This window comes from Rhinopithecus roxellana, chromosome 14, assembly GCF_007565055.1.
Source record: "Rhinopithecus roxellana isolate Shanxi Qingling chromosome 14, ASM756505v1, whole genome shotgun sequence".
Lineage (NCBI taxonomy): Eukaryota > Metazoa > Chordata > Mammalia > Primates > Cercopithecidae > Rhinopithecus > Rhinopithecus roxellana.
Genome location: NC_044562.1, coordinates 36548080 through 36560261, shown reverse-complemented (window position 1 = coordinate 36560261; position 12182 = coordinate 36548080). Strand labels below are relative to the sequence as shown.

General features: G+C 42.8%; 1 protein-coding gene across 1 annotated transcript in view; it reads left to right on the top strand.

Annotated features, from left to right (window-relative positions):
• The window catches only part of COQ10B (coenzyme Q10B), a 31096-nt gene that overhangs the window by 15496 nt on the left and 3418 nt on the right, over positions 1–12182 (top strand). The window contains exons 4-6 of the mRNA XM_010381621.2: positions 1296–1397; positions 5187–7006; positions 8696–8820. Of these exons, the coding sequence (XP_010379923.2) occupies positions 1296–1397; positions 5187–5354 (270 nt within the window). The 3' untranslated portion in view covers positions 5355–7006; positions 8696–8820. The remainder of the gene's footprint in view (positions 1–1295; positions 1398–5186; positions 7007–8695; positions 8821–12182) is intronic.

Here is a 12182-nt window from a genome sequence, read left to right as displayed (position 1 = left end):
CAGGAGGTTCACTTGAGCCCAAGAGTTCATTACCAGCGTGGGCAACATAGGGAGAACACAGCTCTACAAAAAGTAAAAAAAATTAGCTGGGCGTGGTGTCACACGCCTGTGGTCCCAGCTACTTGGGAGGCTGAGGTGGGAAAAAGTAAAAATAAAAAGCTGAGCGTCACTCAGGGTCATAACCAGCATCATCAGTCCTAACAATGAACTAGTAACTATGGTTCTGGTTACCATTGTCACATTGCAGATGGCAACTCTTTCATGGATCTCAATAAATTTTTATTTATTTATTTATTTTTAAGACTGTCACCCAAGCTGGAGTTCAGTGACGTAATTATAGCTCACTGCTGCCTCAGTCTCCTGGGCTCAAGCAGTCCCCTCACCTCAGCCTCCTGGGTACTTGGGACTACTGGCATGCATCACTACACCTGGCTAATTTTTAAATTTTTTCGAAGAGACAGGGAATCTCATTTTGTTGCCCAGGCTGGAGTGCGGTGGCATAATCATAGCTTACTGCAGCCTCGAACTCCTGGGCTCAAGTGCTTCCCCCAACCTTGGCCTCCGAAAGTGATGGGATTACAGGTGTGAGCCACCACATCCAGTCACAATAAGTATTTTTTTAATGATACAAAATAGGAACTACCAAGATGCACTGCACATAGTATGGTTAAGTGTTGTGATTGTGTGCCTACTGAATATAAAATATACATGTGCATTGAAAAAATCAGAAAGAAATGGATCAGTTCTAAGGGCCAGGACTACACAGTTAGGAAAACTAGATAGAGGCCTCTAGGAATAAGGAGCAAAGAGTGAAGGAAAGACTATATGTGATTAATAAGAGAAGTCTTTGAGTAGGAGATAAATGTGTACCAGGTACCTTATTAACATTTCAGCGATCTCATGATGTAGGTATTATTTTGCAGATTAAGGAAATAAAGGGTATGGGGATTTAACTTGTTCACGATCACTTATATGTAGCAGAGCTGGAAATAAGCTTCCAAGAAGCTCCCTTTTTTGCTGCTAGAGGAAGGAAAGCTAAGTAGCAAAGCAGGTGTTAGCAATGGAAGAGAAAACAACTGGCAATCTTGGGGATCCCTGCAGAAAAAAAAAAAAAGGCTAATATTGGCAAGACATTACTTCCTAATACCAAGCTAAAAATTAGATCTCTTTATCTCCTGTGGTCTGACCTATAAAAATTATTATGAAAGAAATCAGCCTCAATCATGGTAGATTCTTAGATTCTGGCCAGTAGCAAAGGTATTTAACTGTGGTTTTATTTTTTCATTTTGTTCTAGGCATCTTGTACTGATGGGAGACTTTTCAATCATTTGGAGACTATTTGGCGTTTTAGCCCAGGTCTTCCTGGCTACCCAAGAACTTGTACCTTGGATTTTTCAGTAAGTCTCATAAAGCCTTTGATTTGTTTCACTAATAAGGTAAAATTGGTAAAAAGTAATCATTTTTTAGAACACAGAGGCCATAATTATATTGAAGACCTTTTTCTGCATAAATGCTAATGAACATTTCTTTTTTATTCTATTTCTTGCAACCTTGAATATTTCTTCATTCTCTACTTTCTGTTTTTTACAAATCTGTAGATTATAAGACACATTCCATGACTTTTTGACCAGCTTAATAACAGTTTTGTACTTAATAGTTTTAAATTAACATCAAATGAAAGAACACATTGCATATAAGATGCAGAAACAGGCTAAGTGCAGTAGCCCATGTCTGGAATCCCAGCACTTTGGGAGGCTGAGGCAGGTGGATCACTTGAGGCCAAGAGTTTGAGACCAGCCTGGGGAACATAGCAAGACTTTGTCTCTGCTGAAAATAAAATTATTAGCTGGGCGGGGTGTCTCACGCCTGTAATCCTAGCACTTTGGGAGGCTGAGGCAAGCGGATCACCTGAGATCAGGAGTTCGAGACCAGCCTGACCAATATGATGCAACCCTAGTAAAAATACAAAAATTAGCCAGGCGTGGTGGCATGCGCCTATAATCCCAGCTACTTGGGAGGCTGAGACAGGAGAATCACTTGAACCCGGGAGGCAGAGGTTGCAGTGAGCCGAGGTTGTGCCATTGCACTCCAGCCTGGGCAACAAGAGCGAAACTGCCTCAAAACAAATAAAAATAAAAATAAAATTATCCCCGTGTAGTGGTGCCCACCAGTAGTCCTAGCTGCTGAGAAAGCTAACAAGCAGATCGCTTGAGTCCAAGGGTTCGAGCTTGCAGTGAACTATGATCACATCACTGCATTCCATCCTGGGCAACAGAGTAAGACCTTGTCTCAAAAAAATTAAATTTAAAAATAAAAGATGCAGAAATAAGGTAATAGGTTTTTTTCATTTTTTTGAATCTAGAGTCTGGTAACTTTCTGGTTTTTTGTTGTTTTTTTTTTTTTTTTTTTTTTTTTTTTTTTTTTTTTTTTTTTTTTCTCAGATGGGGCCTTACTCTGTCACCCAGGTTGGAGTGCAGTGCTGTGATATTTACTCACTGCAACCTCTGCTTCCCTGGCTCACGTGATCCTCCCACCTCAGCCTCCCAAGTAGCTGGGACTACAGGAATCCGCCACCACACACACTTATTTTTGTATTTTATGTAGGGACGGGTTTTCGCCATGTTTCCCAGGCTGTTATTGAACTCCTGGGCTCAGGAGGTCCGCCTACCTTGGCCTCCCAAAGTGCTGGAATTACAGTCATGAGCCACCGCACCCAGCCTAGTAACTTTTTTTTTCATGTAATCTTAGTTATAGCAAACTTAAAGCAAGTTGTGGTTTTTCTTTGCCAACAGGTAATATGGGAGTTGTTCTCTGTACATGCAACTCAGGCATTGAATTTTAAGAAATGGTGGCAATTTTGACTAAATTATCGTGTGCTGTTCTCAGCTCTTGAGTAATTTTCATTAAATCTTTATAGACATTAATAGGACAATTGGGGCTGAGCACAGTGGCTCACGCCTGTAATCCCAGCACTTTGGGAGGCCGAGGTGGGCAGATCACTTGAGGTCAGGAGTTTGAGACCAGCCTGGCCAACATGGCGAAACCCCATCACTACTAAAAATACAAAAATTAGCCGGTTGTGGTGCATGCCTGTAGGCCTAGCTACTTGAGAGACTGAAGCAGGAGAATCACTTGAACCCAGGAAGCAGATGTTGCAGTGATCTGAGATTGCACCACTGCACTCCAACCTGGGAGGTAGGGTGAGACACTGTCTCAAAAGACAGTTCGGAAAATTTGAATAAGGTCTGTATAAATTAGATAATAGCATTATTATCTAGTAGTAGTAACTCCCTCTGTTAATTTTCTGATTTTGAGAATTACAGTATGGTTATTGAAGACATTAAAATAGGGAAATTTGAGTAATGGGTACATGGGAATTCTTTGTATTGTTTTGCAGGTTTTCTTTTACAAAAATGAAGTTATTTCATAATGAAAAGTAAACATTTTAATATTTAGAGAATATTTGGTCCTTAAAACACAGTTCTCAAACCAGTTGTCTTGAATTCTATATGGAACAATGAGAGGGTATAAATAAAGTTCTAAAAGGGTATCCAAGGGAGAGAATACAGTCATGGGTTCTTAGTTTCTGTTTCTGGTTGGGCCAGTAAAGCCACTTCCTCATCCCTCTTTTCCACTTACCACTAGAGACAGAAACAAACCCATGGCTTCAGGCTGTTAAAAGCCTAAAACAAAACAAAACAACAACTACAAAATAAGGTGGATTGGACAAGCTTGTCCAAATCATTGGCTACTTTAAGATTGAACCACATGACCAGGCGTGGTGGCTCGTGCCTGTAATCCCAACACTTTGCGAGGCCTAGGTGGGTGGATCACCTGAGGTCAGGAGTTTGAGACCAGCTTGGCCAACGTGGTGAAACGCTGTCTCTACTAAAAATACAAAAATTAACTGGACATGGTGGCGTGTGCCTGTGGTCCCAGCTACTCTGGAGGCTGAGACAGGAGAATTGCTTGAACCTGGAAGGCTGAGGTTGCAGTGAGCCAAGACTGGGCCATTGCCCTCCATCCAGCCTGGGTGACAGAGCAAGGCTCCGTCTCAAGAAAAAAAAAAAAAAATTAAACCACTTATACCATCTGCCCTGTGGATTAGGCACACATGCATGCCCACTTCCAGCCTCCTCTTACTGCTGGTGCTTCTCAGTGATACCTATGAGAAGGATCATTTCCCTTCCTTATTTTCTTTTGTGGGATAGGATGGATCTAAAAGGGGCACATTAATAAGAAGGCATAGTGATTAATGTATTCAGCAAAGGTTTTGTCCAATCTTCTCTTTTTTTTTTTTTTTTTTTTTTTTTGGAGACGGAGTCTTGCTCTGCTGCCCAGGCTGGAGTGCAGTGGCCGGCTCTCAGCTCACTGCAAGCTCCACCTCCCGGGTTCACACCATTCTCCTGTCTCAGCCTCCCGAGTAGCTGGGACTACAGGCGCCTGCCTCGTCGCCCGGCTAGTTTTTTGTATTTTTTAGTAGAGACGGGGTTTCACCGTATTAGCCAGGATGGTCTCGATCTCCTGACCTCATGATCCGCCCGTCTCGGCCTCCCAAAGTGCTGGGATTACAGGCTTGAGCCACCGCGCCCGGCCCAATCTTCTCTTAAGAAACAGACTTTTTCCCTTGGAATAAAATTGGTTGGCCTTGTTTATGTAAGCTTATTATGCCAGCAGTTGTGCTTGTTGCAGTAAAAGAAGATTCCTTCTTTTCGGGGGATGCTAAAAATCCCACCTACATACATCCACACAATTCTGCCTTAGATACTTAGTTCATAGTGTGAACACCACTGTCCTAAGTGGAGATTTAGTTTTAAAAAAAAATTTCTGGCTGGGCACAGTGGTTCATGCCCGTAATCCCAACATTTTGGGAGGCTGAGGTGGGCAGAATGCATTAGCCCAGGAATTTGAGATCAGCCTGGGCAACATGGCAAAACCCCTTCTCTAGCAAAAAAAAAAAAAAAAAAAAAAAACACACACACACAGATTAGCCACGTGTGGTGGCATGTGCCTCTACTACCAGCTACTTGGGAGACAGAGGTGGGAGGACTGCTTGAGCCTAGGAGGTTGAGGCTACAGTGAGCCGCGATTATGCCACTGCACTCCAGCCTGGGCAACAAAGCGAGAGTCTTTCTCCAGGAAAAAAAAAAAAAAAAGCAAAAAATAATTTCAATATTTTTCTACAGATTTCTTTTGAATTTCGATCACTTCTACATTCTCAGCTTGCCACATTGTTTTTTGATGAAGTTGTGAAGCAGATGGTAGCTGCCTTTGAAAGAAGAGCATGTAAGCTGTATGGTCCAGAAACAAATATACCTCGGGAGTTAATGCTTCATGAAGTCCATCACACATAAAGGCAAAAAAGAACTGGTGTCACCTGCTTCTAACTTTAGTGTGTTCACTTTTAGGAAGTATTTTCATGACATGTTTTCAGAAGCCAGAAAGCATTTGTTAAACGCAACTTTGGTTATAAACCTGCACCATTGAAAATTTGCACATAGAATATAGACTCACTTGTACATAGAATTATTTCTTCAATCAAGTATAATTCAAAATAATATGGACATTATCATGTTCTGCATTACAATAATGGGATGTCATCACCATTACTAGAATATGGGCATGATTCTTCTGAGCAGAAGTTGAAACTGTAAATTTAAACCTTTTAATTACCACCTTACCTGAAAGAGGTTAGTTAAGATATTCACGCAGTATGTATTATATTAACCATATCACACTTAAGTTATTAAATTCAGACTATTTGTAACTTATTGTTATAGGGCCTACCATATGGCTTAGGATATTTGAGTAATTATATATTTAAAGTAAAAACTTTGGGCTGGGCGCAGTAGCTCACGCCTGTAATTCCAGCACTTTGGGAAGCTGAGGTGGGCAGATTAGTTGAGGTCAGGAGTTCGAGACCAGCCTGGTCACCATAGTGAAACCCCATCTCTACTAAAAATACAAAATTAGCTGGGCATAGTGGCACACACCTGTAATTCCAGTTACTTGGGAGGCTGAGGCACAAGAATCGCTTGAACCCGAGAGGTGGAGGTTGCAGTGAGCCAAGATCGCCCTGCTGCACTCCAGCCTGGGCAACAGAGGGAGACTGTCTCCAAAAAAAACAAAAAACAAAAACAAAAGCTGTTAGTGAAGGTTCCCTGGGACTTTTGATATTTTAAAAATTGTTCTTATGACTAGTAGATAAATTCATTGCCATAATGAGGCTAGCTCCCAGATAAACAGTGAATTTTTTTCTTTTTTTTTTTTTGGTGAGTGGTCCAGAGCTTTAAGCTACTTTTCCAGTAGTTTGCCACTTTCTCCGAGGTAGTTTGGCTGCTCTTTCAATTATGCTAATTGTGTGTCAAATTTTGTCTACAACAGTAGGCAACAGATGAAGATAAGTTGGTTGAATGTCTCCAGCACTATGCATCCCTATTTTCTATTTATTGTGTATACTCACTTTCAGTAATGTGTTTCAAACCGGTATTTTTTAAAAAACAAATCAATGTAAGGACTGAAGTTGAAGTAGCAACATAATAAAGTTAATTTGTTTATTTTTTGTACAGTTAGTTTGGCTATTGAAATCTTCCTATATTGTTTCAATGTGTATTTGCATAGACATAGTAAAGTGTTATTATAGCTTTTCATGTCTTAAAAATATCTATAAAGATTTCTAAAATATCTATTTCTATGAAGAAACAGACTTTGACAAATATAAGCAAAATTCAATTTTCTTTTAACCAGTCATTGATCTCCTGTCCTCCTTTCACTACATACCAACAACCCTCTGGCATTAAACTTCCAGTGATAGTGCTATTAACTTTGTTTCCTCAGATCAACAAGGGACCTCAGTAATTAGTTCTCTACATAAGTATGTATATGTATTAATTTGTTTAATAAATCTGTTTTGAGCACCTGCTTTCTCTCAGACACTGGGTATAGAGTGATGAAGGATTCATACCAGCCTCTACTCATGAGGAGCCAGGTTGTGCTTTCACACAAGGTAAGCAGTATCTTTCCACTTACAGATGAGGTATTTGCCGAGAGCATAAGTAGTTTGCATATAATTACATATATTTTTTTTTTCTTGAGACGGAGTTTTGCTCTTGTTGCCCAGGCTGGAGTGCAGTGATGCGATCTCGGCTCACTGCATCCTCTGCTTCCCACGTTCAAGCAGTTCTCCTGCCTCAGCCTTCTGAGTAGCTGGGATTATAGGCATGCACCACCACGCCTGGCTAAGTTTGTATTTTTAGTAGAAATGGCGTTTCTCCATGTTGATCAGGCTGGCCTCAAACTCCCGACCTCAGGTGATCTGCCCGCCTCGGCCTTCCTAAGTGCTGGCATTACAGACGTGAGCCACTGTCCCTGGCCAACGTTGTTTTTTAAATAAGAAAGTTTTTTTTTTGGCTGGGCACGGTATTTTTTGTATTTTTCAGTGGAGACAGGGTTTCACCATATTTTCCAGGCTGATCTCGAACTCCTGACCTTAAATGATCTGCCCACCTTGGCCTCCCAGAGTGTTGGGATTACAGGCGTGAGCTACTGCACCTGGCCACAAAGTTTTTTTAAAATTGCGAAGTCATTTAAAGTTTTTTTAAAAATAAGACTCAGACATTTTATTCTCTCCGTGTACTATATTGTCTTTTTTTAAAAAATTATTTGGCCGGGTGTGGTGGCTCAAGCCTGTAATCCCAGCACTTTGGGAGGCCGAGACGGGCGGATCACGAGGTCAGGAGATCGAGACCATCCTGGCTAACACGGTGAAACCCCCTCTCTACTAAAAAATACAAAAAACTAGCCGGGCGAGGTGGCGGGCACCTGTAGTCCCAGCTACTTGGGAAGCTGAGGCAGGAGAATGGCATAAACCCGGGAGGTGGAGCTTGCAGTGAGCTGAGATCTGGCCACTGCACTCCAGACTGGGCAACAGAGCGAGACTCTGTCTCAGAAAAAAAAAAAAAAAATTATTTATGTATTTATTTATTTTTAGAGACAGGGCTCCCTGTGTTGCCCAGGCTGGTCTCAAACTTCTGGGCTCGAGCATTCCTCCTGCCTCAGCCTCCCGAAGTGTTGGGATTGCAGGCCTTAGCCACTGTGTCTGGCCTGTATTCTCTTTTGATGGAAATAGGAACCCATTCTTTATCACTCCTTTTACAAATGCCAGCCAGATACAGTGGCTCACACCTGTGTTCTCAGCACTTTAGGAGGCTAAAATGGGTGGATTGCTTGAGCCCAGGAATTTGAGACCAGACTGGCAACATGATGAAACCCCATCTCTACAAAAAATACAAAAACTCAATGCTCAATGTTCATTTCCTCTCTGTCAGGGTGCTCATTGGTTTATGCTAAATTTTAAGGAAGTTGTAAACTCGGAGCTAAACTCGGTTGCCTAATCTAGTCTCTCAATTTCTAGAAATTAGTACTAAAATTATCCAGGTGTGGTGGTATGTGCCTGTAGTCCCTGCTACTCAGGAGGCTGAGGCAGGAGGATAGCTTGAGCCTAGGAGGTTTAGGCTACGGCGAGCCGTGATCATGTCACTGCGTCTCAGCCTGGGCAACAGAATGAGACTCTGTCTCCAAAGAGACAGACAAAAATGACTCTAGTAGTGTTCTAATAGCTAACTCCAGTGCTCCCTTTATACAACAAACACAGTGGTCATTTGAATGTTAACAAATGGATCCTGGGTCTTTGCAGGTACTTAAGGCCAAGTTCAGAGTGTCAGAGTTTATATATCTGGAGTTCATCTGATTCTGCGTAACAGCATTCTAAGCTCAGACACTCCAAGAAGGAGACAGACCTGGTCAGGAATTTTTCTGAGGGTAATTTTATGATATTCTCCTTTTATTTTTTCCTCCCCTGTTTATAAGAGAAAGAGTTCATAAGATCATGATATATAGACCTCTGGAATTTCATGGGACTGACCACCTTAGTTTTCAAGGCTCAAGTTTTTAGGCATTTAACAGAATTATTTTGTGTTGCACACTTACATAGCACTGGATGCCAGGCAGTTTAAAATGCTTTGTAGACATTTAACCATAATAACTTTTTGAGGTAGATACTATTATCCTCATTTTACATACAAAAAGTTTTATAAAGAGAGATTAAATAACTTTCCTGAGGTCACAGTGACTGGTAAAGACAGGATGAAAACCCCACACATTCTGGCTCTAATATCTATGCTCTCATGTTTGCTTTATCTAGCCCCAGTCTTGAGGCCATGACTTCTGATTCTGTGGTGGGCAGGTCTATGCAAACCTAGCCACAAAAGCTGAGGAAACTGAGAGGCGGAAGAAAGGTGGACAAATCCAGTTTCTCAGAAACAAACATTTAATAGGGCCCTATACACAGGAGCAGAAGCCGTGTTTCCGGGTGGCTGCAAGATAAGATGGTGGATCCCTTAGTGGATCATCATGGTCCCAGGGCTTATATACCTTAGGCAACTAAGGGACAGGATTTGTGGTATGTGTTACAAAGCAGCATCAAGCTTGTTTTGACCTAACGGCAGGATTTGCAGTAAACAGTAGATGAAGTAGAACTCTTTTTTTTTTTTTTTTTTTGAGACGGAGTCTCACTCTGTCGCCCAGGCTGGAGTGCAGTGGCCGGATCTCAGCTCACTGCAAGCTCTGCCTCCCGGGTTTATGCCGTTCTCCTGCCTCAGCCTCCCGAGTAGCTGGGACTACAGGCGCCCGCCACCTCACCCGGCTAGTTTTTTGTATTTTTTAGTAGAGACGGGGTTTCACCATGTTAGCCAGAATGGTCTTGATCTCCTGACCTCGTGATCCGCCCGTCTCGGCCTCCCAAAGTGCTGGGATTACAGGCTTGAGCCACCGCGCCCAGCCTGAAGTAGAACTCTTAGAGGCGTTGTAGACTTAAAACTTGGCATCTATGCTTTACGTGTAATAAGGGGAAAAACAATACCATGTTTATAAACTTTTTGAAAATGGCATCTGGCCAGTGGAATCTGAGGGGAAGACTGATGGGATGGTGCTATTAGATGAGATTTTTCTCTTTGTGGGAGGATCGTTCGAAGAGAAATTCTCCTTATTTTTACCCGATTGAGAACATGAAGTTTGTAGCTACATCTGCCATCTTTTCGCTGTGAGGAAGAGCCAAGATAATTCAGAAAAGCAAACTCAGAATTCTAACATCATTAAGGGTGAATGAACCAACCCTGTAATTGCCAACTTTGCACTTCTGGTTATGTGAGATAACAGACACCTAGTGCTGAATTCACTTTTAGTCGGGTATCAGCGGTTACTTGCAGCCGCTCTTCTGCCCCAATCTGAACTGGTTGCCCTCCAGGATGTTGCACAGCTATAATTGCAGGGCTCCCTTGCAGTCATCCTGGGACTTCCCTTCTCTCTCCTCTTTGGGACCTGCTATTTCCTGAATTTTTGGCTTCCTCTTATTTTGATATGCTCTCTCAAAGTGCTGGGGGCAAATCCACTAGTGGCTTCCTTAGAAAGGGCTGGTGAGAGTAAATTTTTTTTTTTTTTTTTGAGACAGAGTCTCACTCTGTCACCCAGGCTGGAGTGCAGTGGCACAATCTCGGCTCACTGCAACCTCTGCCTCCTGGGTTCAAGCAATTCTCCTGCCTCAGCCTACCCAGTAGCTGGGATTACAGGTGCCCACCACCACGCCCAGCTAATTTTTTGGTATTTTTAGTAGAGATGGGGTTTCACCACGTTGGTCAGGCTGGTCTTGAACTTCTGACCTCGTGATCTGCCCATCTCAGCCTCCCAAAGTGCTGGGATTACAGGTATGAGCCACAATGCCCAGCCTCAAGTTTTTATTTTTATACTTTCTTTTTTTTGTATTAAGAAAAGCATGGGGGGCTGGGCGCAGTGGCTCACGCCAGTAATCCAGCACTCTGGGAGGCCAAGGCGGGCGGATCATGAGGTCAGGAGTTGGAGACCAGCCTGATCAACATGGTGAAACCCCGTCTCTACTAAAAATACAAAAATTAGCTGGGCGTGGTGGCACACGCCTGTAATCCCAGCTACTTAGGAGGCTGAGGCAGGAGAATTCCTTGAACGCGGGAGGCGGAGATTGCAGTGAGTCGAGATTGCGTGAGGGCAGTCCAGCCTGGGCAACAGAGCGAGACTCTGTCTCAAAAAAAAAAAAAAAAAAGGGAGCAGGCATGGTGGCTCATGCCTATAATCCCAGCACTTGGGGAGGCTGCAGCAGGCGGATCCCCTGAGGTCATGAGTTTGAGACCAATCTGGTCAACATGGTGAAACCCCATCTCTACTAAAAATACAAAAATAGCCAGGCATGGTGGTGGGGGCCTGTAATCCCAGCTACTCGGGAGGCTGAGGCAGGAGAATCGCTTGAACCCGGGAGGCAGAGGTTGCAGTGAGCCGAGATTGTACCACTGCACTCCAGTCTGGGCCAGAGAGTGAGACTGTGTCTCAAAATAAGATAAAAAGACAGAAAGAAAAGCATAATTACTACATATTACAAAGGACTAAAACCCAACTGGAATAATGAATGGATCACATTAGCCCAGAAAGCAGATACTCTTCGTTAATATTATAATACAAGCTTGTTCAAGTATTTTACATTTTTTTGTGTGTGGCTTTTTTAAGTGTGATATCCTGGCACATAGTAAAGATAATGTACTATGAACATAAGCCAGATGACCAGTTTTGCTCTACGGTGAGAAACAGGCTGTAAGTTCTTCTCTGCCATGAATGTGGCTGAAGGTAGAGACAGGTGGGGGCTGGGGAAAATCCAGGGACCCTTTCACACAGGAGGTACTCTAGGGTTCCATCCAGGAGGGTGCCAGATAATCCAGATCCACTCTACTTAGGCTTTTGGCAAAAAACAACCCTCATCCTCCCTAACTAGTCACCAGTGATCCTTGCCCCTCCTCACTTCCAGGGCCTTCTGAGCAGCCTACTTTCTTTTGTAAATTCAATCATCAGGAAAGGGAAAAGAGCTATAATTGAACAAAACTTAAGACATGTAATAACTGTGATGGGCTCAGCACCTCTATCTGAGCTGGGGCGGGGTGGATGGCCCTTCTCTACTAGTGCATTTGCTTGTCACAAATGCATTGGTCCTATATTCAGGTGTCTTCAGAAAGTGAAGAGGTAAATTTGCAACATTACTCCTAACATGTTACAGAAACTCATTTGCCATCCAGAGTGGTGCACGTCTGTGGTCCCAGCTACTCAGG